General features: G+C 43.1%; 1 protein-coding gene and 1 long non-coding RNA gene across 2 annotated transcripts in view; one reads left to right on the top strand and one right to left on the bottom strand.

The window, feature by feature from the left end:
• PLCE1 (phospholipase C epsilon 1) overlaps positions 1-21326 on the bottom strand; it is a 157749-nt gene that overhangs the window by 5559 nt on the left and 130864 nt on the right. The window contains exons 23-29 of the mRNA XM_017860966.1: positions 17861-18024; positions 16040-16069; positions 14809-14878; positions 13505-13623; positions 8926-9054; positions 6501-6710; positions 1472-1630 (exon numbers count right to left, since the gene is read on the bottom strand). Coding sequence (XP_017716455.1) covers positions 1472-1630; positions 6501-6710; positions 8926-9054; positions 13505-13623; positions 14809-14878; positions 16040-16069; positions 17861-18024 — 881 coding nt within the window. The remainder of the gene's footprint in view (positions 1-1471; positions 1631-6500; positions 6711-8925; positions 9055-13504; positions 13624-14808; positions 14879-16039; positions 16070-17860; positions 18025-21326) is intronic.
• On the top strand, positions 2115-6045 carry LOC108521236 (uncharacterized). The gene is made up of 3 exons (XR_001883151.1): positions 2115-2413; positions 3794-3894; positions 6010-6045. It is a non-coding gene; the product is annotated as an uncharacterized LOC108521236 (long non-coding RNA).

Genomic DNA, 21326 nt, shown 5'->3' on the forward strand with positions numbered 1-21326 from the left:
CCCAGGCTGGAGTGCAGTGGCCGGATCTCAGCTCACTGCAAGCTCCGCCTCCTGGGTTCCCGCCATTCTCCTGCCTCAGCCTCCCGAGTAGCTGGGACTACAGGCGCCCGCCACCTCGCCCGGCTAGTTTTTTGTATTTTTTTAGTAGAGACGGGGTTTCACCGTGTTAGCCAGGATGGTCTCGATCTCCTGACCTCGTGATCCGCCCGTCTCGGCCTCCCAAAGTGCTGGGATTACAGGCTTGAGCCACCGCGCCCGGCAAGGGTCTGTGTTCTTAATCGTGTTGTACACCTTCAAATAGGTGTTTGATGAATGCCTACCCTCACAAGGCTATGAAGGAAGCAGAATTCTCTGAAACCATGTAAACTCTCAGAGAAGCATGCTTTACAGGAGGGGAGAGGATCAGAGTAGGCCTCCCACTTGTCCTCTGTAGGATCCTTGAGAGATGGTCAGTAGGTACTGGCTCAGGTATTTCTGGGACCATGACATTGTCACTGCAGAGCCACTTCCTAAATCCATTATTATCAATGCTCTATAGAGATCCAGACTCACTGTAGACACTAAGTGTCTGCTGAAGGACTGAATTAATATTTCCAAGCTTTAAAAATTTTTTAATTTTTTTTATTAAAAGACCAGGCTGGAGTAAAGTGGCACGATTTCGGCTCACTGCAACCTCTGCCTCCTGGGCTCAAGCGATCCTCCTACCTCAGCCTCCTGAGTAGCAGGGACTGCAGGTACACACTACCATGCCTGGCTAATTTCTGTACTTTTTTTTTTTTGTTTTTTTTAAGACAAAGTCTAGCTCTTGTTGCCCAGGCTGAAGTACAATGGCGCGATCTCGGCTCACTGTAACCTCTCCCTCCCGGGTTCAAACGATTCTCCTACCTCTGCCTTCCAAGTAGCTGGGATTACAGGCACCTGCCACCAGGCCCAGCTAATTTTTGTATTTTTAGTAGAGATGGGGTTTCACCATGTTGGCCAGGCTGGTCTCGAACTCCTGACCTCAGGCAGTCCACTCGCCTCAGCCTCCCAAAGTGTTGGGATTACAGGCGTGAGCCACCGTGCCCAACAATTCTTGTCCTTTTTGTAAAGACAGAGTTTTGCCATGTTGGCCATGTTGGTCTCAAATTCATGAGCTCAAGTGATCTGCTCACCTCAGCCTCCCAAACTGCTGGGATTACAGGTGTGAGCCACTGGGTCGGTCATTTTTTTAAATTAGAGACAGGGCCTGACTCTGTCATCCAGGCTGCATAGCTCACTGCAGCCTCCAACTCCTGTGCCCAAGTGATCCTCCTGCCTCAGCCTCCTAAAACGGGGATTACAGGCATGAGCCACTACAGGAGGCACACACTCCCCTTTGAGGTCCCCGTTCAGGAACTTCACTCATAAAATGAGCCGTCAGTGCACAGACATTTGTTCCCGTAATTTATGCTGAGGAAAGGACTGAATTGAGGAAGGGAGAGGCTGTTACCTGCTGAATGACATCCTGTGCGGTGCTGACGCGGGGTGCTTTGATGACTGTTCGAGGTTGCTCTGGAGAAACATCATGCACTTGGACAAAGAAACTCTCCTCCTCAGAGCTCAAGATCACTTCTTTGTCATCTTGAACAGTGTTTTTCTCTTCTAGGTTCTATGTTTAAAAAGACAAATATGAGTAAATAATAGGTTTATGCAGAATAAAGACAGACAAATCTAGCAAAAATCTGAGCTTGTATCTTGGTGATGTAGAAACTTAGGTTAGTATCTCATATACTATGTTATTATTTCATAAACTGTTCTAAAAGGATATACGTGTCTTCTGAGAGGAAGAAACTACTGTGCTTCTGATGATGTTGACAGATCCATAACAAGCCAATTTATCTGCTCCTATTAGCTGTGGATTTTTATTTTTTATTTTTTTGAGATGGAGTCTTGCTCTGTCGCCCTGGCTGGAGTGCAGTGGCACGATCTTGGCTCACTGCAGCCTCTGCCTCCTGGGTTCAAGCAGTTCTCCTGCCTCAGCCTCCTGAGTAGCTGGGATTACAGGTGTGTGCCACCATGCCTGACTAAGTTTTGTGTTTTTAATAGAGACAGGGTTTCACCATACTGGCCAGGCTGGTCCTGAACTCCTGACCTTCTGATCTGCCCACCTCGGCCTCCCAAAGTGCTGGGATTACAGGTATGAGCCACTGTGCCCAGCCTGTCTGTGGATTTTGAGAGTCCAAGTTGACTAGATAAATTTGTAGAAAGACAATATACCATTTTGCCAAGTAGCAAAAGCCAAATAACACAGTAAATTGCATTTAAAAGAAAGCCCACCCATTTCCACAGATGTTGAACAATGAAGAAATGCTAGACATCTGAAATGTAAACCATGAAATTGACAGGTTGGGTGAAGAAAACCGCAGTGACAAGGCTGAATGAATGGCTGGAGGTAAGCCACATTGAAACAAATTTTGACAAAATTCACAGTAATTATGAGAATTAGATTAATTGGCTTTTGGTGAATTATGTATCTAGAGATAGATGTATCTTATTAAAAATTTTCAAACAATACAGAAGTATATCAAGAAAAACCAAACTTTTCCCATTCTCGTCTTTTCTCCTTTTCCCACCTTAATCTCCACAAAATACCCCACTGTCATTAGGTAATACATCCTTTTAAACATTTGCTGTGGATGTTCAAATGTATTTTTGTGTATGTGACTGTGTAAAGCAACACCCTTGAATTATGTGAATTTAGATACAATGTGATTATCAAGCAGCTGCTGTTCTTTGTCCGCCCCATTTTCAAATGAGGATAGCTTAGTTAACTTTTGCAAGAGGGAGACTTAATAAAGGGGAAGGAGAGGCAAAGTAAGTAAACAGTAGTCAACCTCATCTCAGCAAGTGAGGACTTGGCAGGAAAACCTCCTTATCCCCAGAATTGTAGCCTCATCCCTCCAGACTGGGCTACTGAAATGGTGCTAACTAACCAGAAGAATCCATGAGTTGCTGTCACTATCCTGGAAGTTTCAACTAGAATTGTACCCATTGATTAAATTAAAGTCGGAATAGATAACTGCCACCAGGTGGCGCCAAAACTGTAACCAGCGCCAGAAAGGACTGGCTCCTGAAGCGTGCCCCAATCATTTAATTAACTTTGCAATCATGACGCTTTAATTACATGATTTTTTGTTAAATAAAGATATATAATCTATTTTAACTTTTTTCAATGAGTGAAAAAGTCCATTTGAATTTTTTCCAATGAATGAATACTCCATTATATAATGGAAGAGAGGGAAAAGACGAGCTATTGGCTCTTTTTGCATAAAATGAGATTGTATCCTGTGTTACAACTTGCTTAATAATATGTCATTGCATTGATCATACATATTTAACCAGTCAGAGGGCAAGATTTAGAGGTAATTCACATGACATAATTTATAATCTGTGTCCCCCAAACCGGGAGGCAAGAAATCAGAGAAAACCAAAAAGTTGCCACATAAAATGTCCCAACAATGATGCATTAAGCTTTACTTTTAAGAGAGCACCTTTGAGCCTCCCTCAGAGCTCATTTTAAGGTGTTTCTAGCCACATTAGTTGGAAGCCACAGGTTATGAACGAAATAACAATAGCCCTTGCTTATATCCCTTTTTACTAAGCATTGTTGTACACATTGTCTGTCTACATGTTTGACATGAGTCTCATAATTTCTTTGAGTCAAGTAGTGTAGTTTCTATATAGATTGTACAAATTAGGGCAGTGTGCTTTACAGAAGTTAGGTGGCCTGTTCATTGTGACAGAGTCTTGGTTTACCCAATTTCAAACCCAGTAACAGAAGACGACACATTGACCACAGGAAGATTTGGTACCTGACAGCCTGAAAGCCCAGGAGACAAGAAAATTACACCTAGTAGTACCCTCTTGCATTCAGTAAGTACTGAATTCATTTATGCAATCGGCAGGTATTATTTGGGTATCACTATGCACCAGGTAAACCTAGATACACTAAATTTATTATCTTTTGAGATATAATATTTCAGTCATTTCAAAAATTTCCTAACAAAGGCATATAAAGGAGAACTTGCCATATTTTGCTCATCAGAAAAGCTTGTTAGCTTTCCCTTCTGACTTATGCCCCTTTTCTTCAAAATGCTTTCTTTTACCAGCTTTTGGAAGCATATTCCTGAGGTCTCTACTGCCTGTTGTCATACACTTTTTTTTTTTTTTTTTTTTTTTTTTTTTTTTTTTTTTTAAAGATGAAGTCTCACTCTGTCACCCAGGCTGGAATGCAGTGGTGTGATCTTGGCTCACTGCAACCTCTGCCTCCTGGGTTCAAGTGATTCTCCTGCCTCAGCCTCCTGACTAGCTAGGACTACAGGTGCCTGCCACCACGCCTTGCTAATTTTTGTACTTTTAGTAGAGATGGGGTTTCACCACGTTGGCCAGGCTGGTCTCGAACTCCTGACCTCAGGTGATCCACCCGCCTCGGCTTCCCAAAGTGCTGGGATTACAGGCGTTAGCCACCACGCCCAGCTTGTTGTCATACACATTTAAATTACATTTGGGTGTCCCTCCCCTCCCCAGTTCCTCTGAGCATATAATGAAGCTTCCTGTGACACTCAGCAGCCAGCCCATCTTCTCTCTAGCCCACCCACTGCCTCCTGCTCCTCCCAAGGTGCTGAGTGGGGGTGATCCACAAGGATGGACACAATTTCAGCCTGGGTAGCATAGGATGGTGGAAAGAACACTGACCTGGAAGCCATAGACTTGAATTCTTTCTACTTCTAACCCTGTCATGATTTCACCTCTCTGAATCTATTTCTTTAAGTGTAAAATGGTTTCTGTTATATCATTCAACATACTGTTTGAGGGCTTTCAACACTAAATCATATGCAAATATGAGGTTTAAAAATTTACTGATTCATTGACACCACTTAGAGGATACTTTTTACATGTAGCTAATTAATAAGGCAAGACAATTTAAGAACAGGAAAAAAATTGAGACATTAAAGATGGCTTCAAAAGTATAGCTAAGCCCTCTGATATTTTATCATAAAGCAATTATTATTAGGGTTGCCTGGTTTCTGTCTTAGCAATTAGTGTGTCTTAATAGAGAACGCTGGGGAGACAATTACATTTTTTGCTTAAATGAAGTGTCCTTTCATCATCTTAGGCAAGGTCAGGGAAAGAAGGCAGTGGCTCTGGGCTCTCGAGGTGATGCTAGAGCTCTGTAGAGCTTCAGGTCACGTTCACTGTGACTAGAAAGTGAAAACACATAATGGTGAACATTGGCTATTATCTTTCACTGTGCCCTAGCAAGCATGGGCCTGAGGGACCTTCTATCAGGCAAGCACTATCACATGCCCCAGAGGAGCAGATCATGTGCCCAGAACAGGGCTTGGCACATATTAGGTGCTCAATAAATATTTATGTAATCAAATTGTTGACTAGACCCAACTGCTTGATTATCAACACGTCACGAGGCATGATTGTCTATGCTAGAGAAATGACCTTATATGTCATTTTTAAGTTAGTAGCGTTTTCTCTGCTAATTCAGAAAAAAAAAAAGTGCTTCATCAATTAAGTCAAATAGGAGCCAATCAGTTTGGAGTCAGCGTGGCATTGGTGCATCCTTTCCTTCCTGGGAATGATCATGGGGATCTTAGCACATGTAATACAAATGGTTACTAATTCTGACTCAGGCCAAGAGATTATTCTTACTTTGTATGAAGTTCTGGAATATTTTCAAAGAAATATTATTGTTTTACTTATAAGCACGGAAGCTTCTATTAGCTAAAACTTCAGCAGGTACCAACTGGAAATCAATCAACCCCAAAATAGAAAATACCTGCAGGTTTTGCATTATACAGTAATGTGACCCTTACAACAATATCTTTCCACACGTATAAATAAAGTACTGGATCCATAGCTGATGACATGCATAAGGAATCTTTGCTTCCTTTATCTTATAAGGGATGTTTTTATTTATTTTTAAAATGGAATAGTTGCTTTGCATGAGAAAACATTTTTTTTTTTTTTTTTTAGATGGAGTCTTGTTCTGTCACCCAGGCTGGAGCACAGTGGCACGATCTCAGCTCTCTGCAACCTCTGCCTCCCGGGTTCAAGCAATTCTCCTGACTCAGCCTCCCTCATGAGCAGCTGGGATTACAGGAGCCTGCCACCACGCCTGGCTAATTTTTGTATTTTTAGTAGAGATGGGGTTTCACCATGTTGGCCAGGCTGGTCTCCAACTCCTGACCTCTAGTGATCCGCCTACCTCGGCCTCCCAAAGTGCTGGGATTACAGGCGTGAGCCACTCTGCCCGGCCTAAGGGATGTTTCTTAGATTGAATTACTGTACCTTAGAGATAATATTCTGAATATGTGCAGAAGAAGAAAACTGTTCATCCACATTTACTTAAGAATATAAACCAAGTTGCAATTACAAGAAATTCTGAAGTTCAGGGAGGCGGTGAGTGGTAAATGGCTAATCACATAATGAGTTGTTACTGTATAGGCTGCACCAGACACACTTACTTCCTGCTGGGTTTTTAAGACAATCCTGCCCACATATCCCTCTTCTGGAAACCAGCTGCTTAAAATTTGCATGATCTCCTCTTCTGGACCAATGGCTCTCTGGAATGGTTGTTTCCTACATTCATTCTTTTCTTTAGATATAAAATATTTTTCTTCCATCAAAAAATAGTCTGTGGTAACAGGTTTGATGTCTTGTTCAGTTGTCAGAATCTAAAGAAAAAGTGAAGGCAAACTGAGGAGTGAGGAAAAAACTTAAATTCAAAACAAATCGACTTTCATGGTGTTCAGATAGGTTTGCTATGCAATTTATAAGTGAAATTTACTCGAGTATTGCATAATTCTTTTTGGAAGATCTAAGAATTCTCTTATGTTCAGAATGGATTGTTTATGTTCACTCTGGGCAACGGCACAACTTACTCATAATCCCCAGACAGCATAACTATTTTTCCCACTGCTGGAATGAGAGCTCCTAGTGAATTAAAAATTTTAGGTTTCTCATTCCATGAACTTAGCCCTTTGTAATCTTGCAACACAGGACCGAGGGCAAATAACCTAGTTTAGTATTTACTAAGACAATCTCTTTTTCTCACATTGGAAATACTCGGTCATCTTCTCATGGAAGGTTTGTAGGGCGAGGTTCTCGTGTGGTCTAAGTTCCTGGGAATTCTTCTTTAAATAAACTTTTGACAGTGTGCTTAAAGCGCTTGTTTTCTTTGTTGGCTATGTGCAGTCAAACAGGACAGCTGAGACAAAGCTCTGGAACCAGACAGACCTGAGTCTGAGGTCGGCCTTTAATACTTGTTAGCTATGAATTATGGGGTAAAATACTTAATCCTCCAAAAATGTTTAATTCCTCCAAATGTTATGATCTCAGCTACATTTCATCATACACCCTAACTTCAGAGGGAGCTCAAGGGCCATTCCCTTGGTCATTGCTTCCTTTAGTCTACCCCTATTCAGGAGAAGGAATTCTTTTTCCTCTGCCTCCCGGGTTCAAATGATTCTCCTGCCTCAGTTTCCCAAGTAGCTGGGACGACAGATGTGCGCCACCACACCTAATATTTGTATTTTTAGTAGAGATGGGGTTTCACCATGTTGGCCAGGATGGTCTCCATCTCTTGACCTCGTGATCTGCCTGCCTCAGCCTCCCAAAGTGCTGGGATTATAGGTGTGAGCCACTGCGCCTGGCCGCACCAAGAAGGAATTCTGAAATGGGTTAAGGATAAAATCGTCTGCAAGGATTTTAGGCCACCGTACCAAGCAAGGGTAGCGCTTCCAGTGTGGAAAAAAAAAGGAATTACACATGGGCCTTGTCTCGCCCTTTGGAGGACATGCCCCTTCCTCTTTAGATGCTGCTCCGTGTCCCTGGCTCTCACTCTTAGAAGTCCCCCTATGGATGGGGACCTGTCTGCAGAAGGCCCCAAAGATCCTTTGGAGGGGGATCTAGGGCAAAGGTGGCACAGCGTAAGGAGGCTTAGGCCAATTATGTTACAGGGCTTGGGGTAACAGGCTTCAGGGTCTCCATGCCTCTTGCTACCACCAAAAGGAGAAGACCTCAAATGCCAAGATCAGGTGCCAGGGGAGGGGAGCAAAGTGGCTGCTCAACATGCAAAGGAAGGCCTTACGCTGGAGGGGCAGGAAATACCTTCTTGGCCCATGTGGCCCATCCTGAAGCTCTAAGAATTCGATTCAACTCCTCGGATGGCAAGAAGATTCCATTCACCTAATGTGCAAATTCTCACTGATTACTAATCTCTGCGTGAAGAAGGAAGATCAGGCCATGTCCAGGCTTAGGGTGAAAGCGTATATATGGCTGGAAGGCCACTCATTCTGGTCTTTATCATTCTAGAGCCTGGTATTTTATATAGCTTAAGAATAATTAAGGGCCGGGTGTGGTGGCTCAAGCCTGTAATCCCAGCACTTTGGGAGGCCGAGACGGGCGGATCACGAGGTCAGGAGATCTAGACCATCCTGGCTAACACGGTGAAACCCCGTCTCTACTAAAAAAATACAAAAAAAACTAGCCGGGCGAGGTGGCGGGTGCCTGTAGTTCCAGCTACTCGGGAGGCTGAGGCAGGAGAATGGTGTTAACCCGGGAGGCGGAGCTTGCAGTGAGCCAAGATCCGGCCGCTGCACTCCAGCCTGGGCGACAGAGCGAGACTCCGTCTCAAAAAAAAAAAAAAAAAAAAGAATAATTAAAAAATCTCTATAGGTTAAGGTAGTTTGTCAGATGATTCTTGGATGATTCTTGGAGTGGATCTCAACGTTGAATAACACATTTCCAAACAATCAAAAGGCATATCATCAACATGGACTTTTGCGCATTTATGTGCATCTGTGTTTACGCACACAGACATTTATACACACATGTACATCCATACATCTTAGATTTTAGATTCTCCCAACCATGGCTCAGGGGACTTACTTGCTGCAGAAGCTGCTTTGCCTTGGTGCCTCCATTAATAGTGAAAACAGTAAAGGGCTCTGGCCCTGGGACCCCATGCACCGTGACTCTGTGAGTCTGCAAACATTTTCTTTCTTCTGTATTAAACATCTGTCAAGAAGATCACATGGCTGATCATTCATCCTTAATCACATATTTCTAAGCTCTATTTGATACAGAAGTGCTAGTACTTAGAAGTATGGATAGGAACATGTAAATGCAAAAGATGAGAGTCCATTTGTAGCCCAGTGCATCTTAATGTGGTAGAAGGGGCAATGCTACCTCTTCCTCAATCATTTAGTGAGGGTATTTCATAAGCACATCACCAAAATATTAATTTATTTTAAATTACGGTGTCTCCATCACAATTAGAGGCTGATATTATCTGAAATGTAAGTTAGTTTTTACTTATTAACTGATGTTCCACAGTATCTATTGAGTTCCATCTCTTTTCAGGGTACTGGGTTAGAAATTTGGATGGTAATAATAAAATGTTCTGCCCTTATAGAGTATACCATTCAGGCACACAAATCATAATGCAAAAATATATCTGTTAGAAAGAGCTGGGTAAGTATGTAACTCAATTCTTCGGGCATTTTGTGTATTAAGATATATTCATTCATTCGAAATAAATAATTTATGGAAGGCTTATAGCGAATCAGACATTATACCTATCCCTGGAAAATCAGCGGCAAATGGGACACTATCCCTGCCAAGGGCTTCCAGTTGAATGAGATAGCTAGAGGGCAATGTAGGCAGTTGTAAGGAGCATGGTACGTTCCTTGGGAACCCAGAGGAAGTGGCCTAGAAGAGGTTTGGGAGAAACCAGGGAGGGCTTTCTGAAAATGGTATCTGAACCAAATCTTGAAAGACATAGTGTAATTTAGCAGATGAAGAATGAAACGAGAACCCCAAATCGATGTAACGTGTACAAAGACTTAGAAGTGGCCTACAGCAGGGCATTCTGGGAACATTAAGTTCTACAACTAACTTGTTGGAGGGAGAAAGGCTAGGGATGCACGCAAAAGCACAGCCACTCAGGGCTTCACCTAACTGGCTAAAATTTAGACTGAAACTGGCAAAATGAGGATCTGAGGGCTGAAGTGTATTTTTAGCATGTACTTTATTTTTATTTGGGGTGGGGAGGAGAGGTTAGCTTTGTTATGCTTGCATAATGTGATTTTTTAAAAATCAGTTTTACTGAAGTATAATTGTCATACTATAAAATGCACACATTCTAATTGTATCATTTAGCTTGCACTATATTATTAATTAAAAAGATTAAATAGTTGCCGACATTTACAAAACCCCAGATGTCCTGATTCTCTTGAAAAAACAAAAGATCTGACGACATCACAAGGCAACAAGCAGCTGGAGCTGAGAGCTAGGTGACAGCTGCCCCTCTAAATGACCCAAGAGCTCTCTGCTTTCTAAGAGTCTGTGCTTAGTCCAGGTCCATGCCTGCACATCATCATCTTGGGAACCTCCTGGCATGTGAATTTGTGACTTCTGGTATAAACTATACCCTGAAAACAACAGAGAACTGATGGAGGGTTTTTCACAGAGGAGAGACATGATCATATTTAGTAGATCTGTTTGGGAGGCCCTAGATGCAGACAGACAGAGGGGCAAACCCAGAGGAAATGAGACCAATTAGGAAGACTCTACCACAAGCCAGGTGAGAATGAACCAGGGCCAAGGCAATAAGGACAGACCAAGATGAATGGATGTGAAAGATACTAAGGAAATAGAATGATCAAGTCTTAAACGGGGAAGAAGGCCAGGATGACCTACAGTTACTGGCTTCAGCAATGGAGAGTGATGCTCTCCATGGTCAAACGCATATTTACCAAGCACATATCCATATATGGCTGCCCGGGAACCCCAAGGATGGCAAGGTGTGATATAACAAAAAAATACATATTTGGTCTTTGTCCCCAGTTCTTGGCACACAGCTCCTAAAACCTTTGAAATCTCTGGAGTGAAGAGTGTCTTTTGTTGCTACTGAGATGATTGGTGGCTGAGAAAGACCAAGGCATGATTAGAGGGGTGGAACCCTCAGCCCTGCTGCCAGACCTCAAGGAGGGGAGTGGGCTGAAGACTGAACTAATCACCAGTGGCCAGTGATTGAACCAATCATGCCTAGGTCATGAAACCTCCATAAAAACCCTAAATGATGGGGTTCCGAGAGCTTCCAGGTTGCATCTGTTCTGAGGTGCATCTGTTCTGATCAACTGGTAATAATAAGCAAAGCACTCTCATGAGTTCTGTGTCATTCTAGCCAATTATTGAATCTGAGCATTTATAGGGATCCTCTGAATTTATAGCTGTTTGGTCAGAAGTCCTGGTGACAACCTGGGACTTGTGACTGGCATCTGAAGTAGGAGTAGTCTTGTGGGACTGAGCCCTCAATGTGTGGGATCTGACACCAACTCTAGATGGATAGTGTTAGAATTGAACTGAAATGTAGGACACCCAGCTGTTGTCAGAGAGTTGGAAAAGACACCACATTTTTGGTGTCAGAAGTGTTGTGAGTAAAAACAGCTCATCTGTGGCATCTGTGGAATCTTCAGCTGTAACAGATATTGAGGTCACCCTGCTTAGAACTGGGTATTTGGCCCTGCTCTGCCTTTCTGAAAGCATCTGATTCCTGCTCTTTGTACCAAGCGGCCCTGCCCTTCTTATCAATCCTCTGCACAAGGTGGAAGCCACACCTTCCTCCACACTGGCCAAAGTGCTGTTCTAAACCTTGGACACATGGTGCAATCACCTGATGATCCTTTAAAAAACTGATGCCTGGGGCCCACCTGCAGAGACGCTGGTTTAACTCGTGCGGGGCGTGGCCTGTGCACATGGAGTTTTTAAAGCTCCCCAGGTGATACAAATATACAGTCAAGGTTGCTGTGGAGTGATGAAGGGAAACAGGAGGAACACCGAAGCAAACAAGGGCAGGGACAGCAGGAGTCAAAACTGATAGTGGTGAGGGCAAGGGCAGAGAAGAAAGCAGAAAGTGGCAGTGGAAGCTGTCATGGCCAGTGCCATTGTGAGCACAGAAGGTGCCTTTCCAAAGATTGTTAGGACTATGTTGAGTCTGAGATTGACACAAAAGTAATCACATTGTTAAACATGTAATGGGGGTAACCAATGGACACACTTTTAAAATGTATGTTTAATTTAAAGAAGAAGCATAATAGAATTAGCCAGCTAATTAAAGTCGTTGTTTTAGACATACCTTTTTAGAGATAGGATCTCATTCTTTTGTCCATGCTGAAGTGCAGTGGTGTGGTCATAGCTCACTGTAGCCTCAAACTCCTGGGCTCAAGCAGTCCTCCTGCCTCAGCCTCCCAGGTAACTGGGACTACAGGTGCTTGACACTATGCCCAATTGAAACACCTTTTTTTTTTTTTTTTTAATAGAGATGGGGTCTTTCCCAAGCTGATCTTGAACTCCTGGACTCAAGCTATCCTTCTGCCTTGGCCTCCCAAAGTGTTGGGATTAGAGGCATGAGCCGCTGCACTCAGCCCAGTTTCTTATCTAACTAAACCATCCTGCATTAGTGAGGGGGCCCTGGTCCAAGTGTCCTCAAACTTTAGTGGGCACTGAGTTTCCGTGGGGCACTTGTTAAAATGCAGATTCTGGTCAGGTACGGTAGCTCACGCCTGTAATCCCAGCATTTTGGGAGGCCAAGGCGGGAGGATCACTTGAGTCCAGGAGTTTAAAACCAACCTGGGCAATACAGTAAGACCCTATCTCTAAAGAAAAAGAAGTTAGCTGGGCATAGTGGCACACGCCTGTAATCCCACCTACTCAGGAGGCTGAGGTGGGAGAATAGATTGAGCCAGGAAGGTCGAGGCTGCAGTGAGCTAGGATGGCACCACCGCACTCCAACCTGGGTGACAGAGTGACACTGGGCGACAGAGACACACTGTCTCTGGAAAAAAAAAAGCAGATTCTGCAACTGTGGCACTTTCTACAGTGTCCTTCTTCCATTCTCAAGGGTGCAGATTCTGCATCCCCCAAGCACGGAGGTGCAAGTTATGCATCGCCAGCAGAGCCTATTGCTCTCTCCAGCCTTGCTCTGCCTGTGACATTTGCCCCTGGACTGCTGAAGGAGCAAAATATTTTCCTGGTTTAACCTAAAGTTTCTAGAAGTATTGGAAATGCTTCCTACTAGGCTTTGCTTAATAAACCTCTTCCCCACTTTATTATATTCGGCTCACTTCCCTGATAGACACTATAATACATGGGCTTTGTTACTAGAACTTGAGTGTAAATCCTGGACTGCTGCTTGCTAGCTGTGTGACCTCAGATGTACTGAGCTTTACCTTCCTCATCTGTAAAATGGAGATGATACTAATAGCTACTGCCTGATGTTATTGAGAGGACTGAGTTAGTATATATATAAAGCGCTTGCTAAGTGCCAAGTGTCAGCCATTACTGTTATTAATTTCCATAGCTACCTAATTAATAACTCACACCAACCACTTTGCTGAGCCACAAAAAGCCCACCTTCAGTGTAGCAATCCCCATAAATATGCTGAGTGAAACAGAACTTCATTACCGAAGAGGCTGACATGGTACTGCCAGAGGAATTTTCTTCCATCCTTCTGCTGTTAATGAATAGACTAGAGATTTCCAAGACTTCATTGTGAAGGTTTCGCAGCTGAAGATGTCGATATCCTGGAGTAATACAGAATTGGCAAAAGCTTGTTAACCATGCGCTACTGAAAAGAAGATGCTCCTGGAGGTCAGTAAATGACAGGTAGAAAGAAGACCTTAAAATGGGCAGGGGTGGCAACAGGCATGCAACCAACAGGTGCCTTTTCACCAGGAGAGTGCTGCCCCGAGCTACCCAATGGCAATTAATTTGTTCAAGTACTTAGACACAAACAGAAAACCTTAAACTCAGACAAAACCTGATCACTAACAGTCCCTGTTCAAATGTTCTACCTTAGAGCAGCTTTAGTGATAACAGAGTATTTCCACGATGGGAGATTGGTTATAAATTACGGTATGACTGTAAGTGTAAAATGGAATAATACACAACTGGTAAAAGTGGTGATGTATATGTATAGTTATTAACATGAATGGTTGCTCACTATATACATTAGTAAGTGAAAACCAGTAAGTTACAAAACACAAAGATTAGTAGAAAGCCTATTTGTTAAAAATATATCTGTATGCTCATGTGTTATATACATGGTAGGAGAAACAAAGCCTGCAAGACTTATACACCAAAAGTGACTGTGTTGGAGAGATGGAAAAATGGATTATCAAAAAAAAAATTGTTTTTGTTTCTGTGTACTTTCTCATATTTCTGTAATAACAGTTATGGGTGTCCCCCTGACCCCATACTCCCCATTCCTCCGTACCTCTGAATGTGGCTATATTTGAAGAGAGGGCCTTTAAGGAGGTAATCAAGTTAAAATGGGGTCCTTCAGGTGGGCCTTAAACCAGTGGGACTGGTGTCCTTATGAGAAGAGGGGATTAGGACACAGACAACATAGAGGGCTGACTGTGTGAGGACACAGTGAGCAGGTGACCATCTGCAAGCCAAGGAGAGAGGCCCCAGAAGAAACCAATCCTGCCAACACCCTGATCTCAGACTTCCAGCCTTAAGACTGCGAGGAAATACATTTCTGTGGTTTAAGCCACCTAGTGTGTGATATTCTGCGATGGCAGCCTGAGCAGACTAATTAAATGACCACAGGCTACTTGCACAGAGAAGAGAAACAGGAAAAGAACACAAAGTAGGAAACTGTAATGTGTTTGTGAGCTCCGAGGATGGCAGCTTGAGTGTGGCTGGGAGAGGAAGTGCGTACTTAGAACATTGGTGCTCAAAGGAGACCATCAGAGCCAGCGCACCTGGGAGCATGTTAGAAAGGGAAACTGTCAATCGCTCCACTGCACTCCAGCCTGGGTGACACAGCCAGACTCCATCTCAAAAACAAAACAAAATAAAACAAAACAAAACAAAAAAACGATGCACAGGCTGAAATTTATCAGAGTGCCACAGCAAAGCCAATCCACAAGCCAACAGCTCTAGCCTTTGCCCAGAATTCTTCATTGCCCTCTTCCTGCACCTGAAAACCAGTCCCAGCTTCCCAAACTGGACTTCTGCCAGGTACTGACTCCAACCACGCAGTCACTTGGGCCACCACCACACCCGATCCCTCCGACATCTCTGTTTCCTCTCCTTATTTCAATCCCTGCTTTCAAACTGCCAGCAGTGCTGTGGGTAGTATTTAGGAAGAAAAATGTGTGGAAATGTGAGTGCAACAACCACTGCTCCCAACATCAGCAGGCGTGGGTGAGGTTGCACTTTACAAGGGATATTGTTAATACTGCAGATTCTTAAAAAACGTAAAAGAAGGGCCGGGCACAGTGGCTCAAGCCTGTAATCCCAGCACTTTGGGAGGCCGAGATGGGCGGATCACAAGGTCAGGAGATCGAGACCATCCTGGCTAACCCAGTGAAACCCCGTCTCTACTAAAAAATACAAAACCTAGCCGGGCGAGGTGGCGGGCACCTGTAGTCCCGGCTACTCGGGAGGCTGAGTGTGGGAGAATGGCGTAAACCGGAGGGTGGAGCTTTGCAGTCGAGTCTGAGATCTGGCCACTGCACTCCAGCCTGGGCGACCGAGCCGAGACTCCATCTCAAAACAAAAAAAAAAAAAATGTAAAGAAAACTTCTTTTGAACCCGTGCCTTCAACAGTGCTCCAATCTGTATCTTCCTTTTGCTTCTTATTCTCAACTTCTTTATAAGCAAATGTCAAACACAAAGAAGATGAGAAGAGTATAGCGGAATCTGGCATCCATCGTCAGCTACAACAATGATTAAACATTTGACAATTTTATTCACTCGTTAAGCTTTCAGTGAATGATTTCCTGAGCCAGTTACTGCTGACTGTTCGTTTTCACACAACTGCAAAACGAAGAAATACAAGATCTTCGAAGTGACGCGGAACAGAAACTGCTTCGTTCCAATGAGGGTTCAGGGGTGTTTTCGATGGATGGCTTCCGTGCGGGAAATGGCAGCTGTCCAGAGGCCATGCCAGGAATCGACTCAACTGCACCGGGCCTTCCCGTCTGTTACTGGGGCCCCTCTTCCCGGACCAGAGACAATCTAGGGTGAGGGAGACAAAAGGGATCAAAGTCACCGAGATAAAACGAAAGACAACCTCTACACCTCACTGGCTTCCTCTGCAAAGGAATCCAAGAACACTGGCATGGGACAAAGTGAATGCTGAATAAACTGTTTTAAAAGTAGTGATTGTTAGGGCCGCCACAGTGCTCACGCCTGTATCCAGCACTTTGGGAGCGCTGAGGTGAGCGATACGAGGTCAGGGAGATACGAGGCCATCTGGCCAACCTGGTAAAACCCCATCTCTACTAAAATACAAAATACTTACTGGGCATGGTTGGCGTGCCGCCTATTGTCCCAGCTACTAGGGAGGCTAAGGCAAGGAATCGCCTTGAACCCGGGAGCAGAGGCTTGCAGTGAGCTGAGATCCCCATAGCATCCAGCTCTGGTGACAGAGCAAGACTCTCTCAAAAAAAAAAAAAAAAAAAGTATATGAATTGTCTGGGTAATCACATGACTGGAATCATGTGAAAAGCCTATTTTGTCAACATCATTCACTTAACTGTAACCTTTCAACTATCAAAAATGTTCAAATGTCTTCAAAAACCAAACAAGATGAAGTTAAATTTCTCACAAAAGATGACTTTACGCAATATAATAATACATTTATTACTAATATTCTGTTCAAAATGTCATAGGAATATGTTTTATAACTTCAAAACCTTTTTCTTGAAGAGTTTCATTTTGGAGCAAGTTGCAGACATGTTAGGAATTAATTCACAGCTTTCTGTAAACAGATCAAACTACCCTCGCCCCTAGCTAAAAAAAAAACAAAAACAGATAGGAAAGGGGCTACTGTCCTGCTGTCTTAGGGAAAGAGAAAAAGCAGTTTGGGTGGTAGGAAAGTTTGTGAATGCGGTTATCCCAGGGGTTTGCGGGTATCGTATTTGGAGGGCTTTCTGGCATTCTTCCCGTGGAGGGAGAGAGACAAGATCTAAAGGTGGAAAGAGATGACCAGGTCTTTTTTGTTTGTTGAAACAATGTCTCACTCTGTCACCCAGGCTGGAGTGTAGTGGTGTAATCTTGGCTCATTGCAACCTCTGCTTTCTGGACTCAAGTGATTCTCCAGCCTCAGACTACCGAATAACTGGGACTACAGGCGTGAGCCACCATGCCCGGCTAATTTTTTGTAATTTTTTGTAGAAACAGGGTTTCACCATGTTGCCCAGGCTGGTCTCGAACTCTTGAGCTCAAAGCGATCTACCCACCTGGGCCTCCCAAATTGTTGGGATTACAGGTGTGAGCAATCGCACCTGGCCAGGTCTCTGTTTTTAAGAGGAGTCTGTGGAGTTTTGACAATAAGTTATTTAGGTGAAAAGGAATAAGGAAAGGCCCATGAATGATAAAGGTTAAATTATAACGAGGAAATATACTTAATTGTATTTATATATTGACACGAGTTTGTCTGATCTTAGAGCTTTGGAGCTTAGAGCTTAACATGAGCTGATCTAACAAAAAGCGCAACTTTCATGGGCTATACTCATAGTTATGATTCTGTGGGCCCTGGAAGAGAGAGCTGCCATCGTCAGTACATCAGGTGAAGCAGGGACCTCATAAGCCCCGCTCCTGGGCTCTGGCAAACACAGTGTCTGGCAACAGCTTGCCTAGCCATAGCTACTGCTTCGTGGGAGATAAATACATTATTCTGGGAACTAAATCTGTATGACCAAAATTGTGACATGACAGCTTTCCAATGCCTTGAATTCAAAACCAGTTCGTTTTCAGAAAGGCTTAAAGCCAACCTTAAGTTCTTTCTCTAGGGGCTGTACTTACAGTTAAAGAATAGACTACAGGATCCATGCTGTCCAGATCTCTTTCCAGTGGAGAAAACTTCTGATACATCGGGCAGTTCTTGTCCCACAGAACTGGAGGTTTCAAAACATAACCACAACCACCATTTGCCTCAAACATTGCAGCATTTAAATGTAAAGGGAGATCTGTAAAACAACAACAGAAAGCCAATATAGCGTGTTACTTTGTCACTTAAGTATCATCTAATAAATTTAAAGTTCAAAAGAACTTTGCATCAATTTTCCCTAAGCTCCAGCATGAAAAAGAGATAATCATCCATTCGTCCCACAGATTGATAAATGCCTACTATATGCCGAGTTGTGTGAGGCATCAGATACAGCAGGTAATAAGAGAAAAATTCCTGTCCCTCTGGGGCTTACAGTCTATGGATTGCCCTGTGTTACCACTCCAAACTAGGTTCCACCACTTAAAAATGCCTTTGCAAATATTTGCTACATCTGTCTGAAAAATCTTGTGAAATACAGTTGACCATGGGGGATTGGTTCCAGGAGGAGAAGGTACCAAAGTTCACAGATGCTCAGGTCTGTGATATATATGGTATAGAATTTGCATTATAACGTATACCATCCTTCTGTACACTTCTTTTTTTTTCCCCTGGGAGCGTAGATTCAAGTTGCCCTGAATATATGCTCCCTCTTCTGTATACTTAAAATCATCTCTAGATTACTCATAATACCTAATCCAATGTAAATGCTGTGTAAATGGTTGCCATACTGTATTGTTTAGGGGAAAAAAAAACCAAGGAAACAAGGCTGTATATGTTCAGTGCAGATGCAGCCATTCATTTTTTTAATGAATATTTTCAATCCACAGCTGGTTGAATCCACAGATGTGGAACCCAAGGATATGGAGGGGCAACTGTACCTTATTTTATACTAAATTTTAGAAAGGAATAATGGCTTATCTCTAAACCATGCAGACAATTGTATGGACAATTCTTGCTATTTCAAATGTAAGATAAGAATCTTAATTATACAAGAAAGAAGAGGAGAATAGACAGAAAAACATGCTTTTCCTTGAAATCTCAATTTCATCCCATAAATTACAATACATCTACTTCTTTTTAAAAAATTGTAAACATGAAAAAAATCACATCTGATTGACATCATGTCCACAATCCCCTCAATCATAAACATCAGGAACCTTCAGAGAAGCTTTGAGTTTTTTGTTGCCAAATTTTATTTGGTACAGTACTTTGATGAACAGTTGGATTCCTGCACTGTTTCTAGGCTCTTACACACTCAAATGCTCACCTGATGGTGAGCTCAATAAACAGTAACTATATTTTTTTGTGATCATGACATCAATCTCAAGTGATTTCAGTAGCACCGTGTCTATCCTAATAGTTTTCCAAAACTTTAAAGCTGTAAAGCCAAAACTCTAAAGCTGTTATTAAAACGTTGAAGTTTTAAAAAAACTATTTTATTTTACTGTTTTAAGTTCTGGGGTACATATGCAGGATGTGCAGGTTTGTTACATAGGTAAACATGTGCCATGGTGGTTTGCTGCACCTGTCAACCCATCCCCTAGGTATTAAGTCCAGCATGCATCAGCTCTTTCCTCTAATGCTCAGTTTCTTAACTGAAATCTAACTTGGTGACCTAATATGTAAAAGAGATCCATGTAGAGCCGCACAGTTTGAAATAAAGGTGGGACCTCAAATCTAGCCCTCTTGCTGTCCCCTGGACATGGTCCCAGAACTTCATCTGGGGCTATAGTTTAAAAATCATCATTCCAACCAAGTGAAAGAGTATGCACAAATCAGTGTAACCCTGCTACACCTCTGCAACAATGCACATAATGATAGATCAAGCATACCATCGCCTTGATGGTCTTCTACTCATTAAAATACTCTGCATTACGTAGACACCATTCACATACTGTTTATCCTTCTATTTGAGGATTGGAAAAGTCTGTCATTCAAAAAAGCTTAATAAATTCTTTAAAAAAAGAGGTTTTTCTTTTGACTAGGGTTTCATGTTTACACATGGTAAGGTACTGTTCTGCCTCAGATGCAAAGAACTTAGAGGGTCTGTTGCCAGCAATAACCAGGGTTTGCATACCAGCCTCAGGTCAGTTTCTAAACTCAAGAGTTGGTTTTATTGAGTGTTGATCTGGGAAACTCCTAGTTCCAGATCACTTCAGACCTCCTTGGAGTTGATGGAACCAGCAGAAAGCTTGGGAAGGGATGGCCATAAGTCCATGGACACCCACTTGGAGCATCAGAATCCCCTGAAATCCAGGAAGTCGCAGAGCAGAAGATCCATGAAACCTCTTGGGAGGTTGGCCCTGGGAGGGTTTCTCTGCTATTTGGTTGGGGTGCTTCATGGATAATCAAGCACTTCCTAGCCTGGAAATTCTTTTCAACAATTGAAAAATGGTGCTTCAGTTGTTGACTCTGATCAATCTATTGGATCTATCTATCTATCTATCTATCTATCTATCTATCTATATATTTCTTTTTCTTTTTTTTTGAGACAGTGTCTCACTTTGTCGCCCAGGCCGGAGTGCAGTGGCGCAATCTCATTTGACTGCAATCTTTGCCTCCTGGGTTCAAGCGATTCTTTTGCCTTAGCTTCCTGAGTAGCTGGGACTACAGGCACATGCTACCATGCCTGGCTAGTTTTTGTATTTTAGTACAGATGGGGTTTCATCATGTTGGTCAGGCTGGTCTCGAACTCCTGACCTCAGGTGATTCACCTGCCTTGGCCTCCCAAAGTGCTGAGATTACAAGCATGAGTCATCGTGCCCAGCCCCATCTATATATTTTTTGAGACAGAGTCTCGCACTGTCACCCACGCTGGAATGCAGTGGTGCAATATTGATACCCTGCAACCTCTGCTTCCCGCTTAGTCTTCCAAGTAGCTGAGACTACAGGTGTACACCACCAAGCCCCACTATATTTTTAAAAAATATTTTTAGTAGACATGGGGTTTCACCACGCTGGCCAGGCTGGCCTCAAACTCCTGGCCGGAAGTGATCCACCCACCTCGGCCTCCCAAAGTGCTGGGATTACAGGTGTGAGCCACTGTATCTGGCCTTACCTATCTGTTTGAATTTGCAATTCAGAGAAGTAAATACTTGGAAAAGGTCTTGACCAAAAATCAAGAACCACATGTTCATATTGCAGTGGGGCTGGTGGAGATAATTGGCCTCAACTCAGAGTAGCAAGTGTTTACTGAGCATCTACCGTGTGCAAAGTATTAATATGAAATCAGGCTCTACCCCCAGTTTGCAGAAATGAAGACCACTTGTACAGATGAACACACGGATACTCCATGTTGCTTGTACTTTGTCCAACATGGGGAGATGTTTAATCAGCACACTGAATGGAGAGAGGTTATGTGATAGCACCTTTTCCTGGTTTGGAAGATTATGCAGAGAAATTTGAGGATGAACCACCAGCACAGTCATTTGATTGGGATGG

This window comes from Rhinopithecus bieti, unplaced genomic scaffold, assembly GCF_001698545.2.
Source record: "Rhinopithecus bieti isolate Rb0 unplaced genomic scaffold, ASM169854v2 scaffold_57243, whole genome shotgun sequence".
Taxonomy (NCBI): domain Eukaryota; kingdom Metazoa; phylum Chordata; class Mammalia; order Primates; family Cercopithecidae; genus Rhinopithecus; species Rhinopithecus bieti.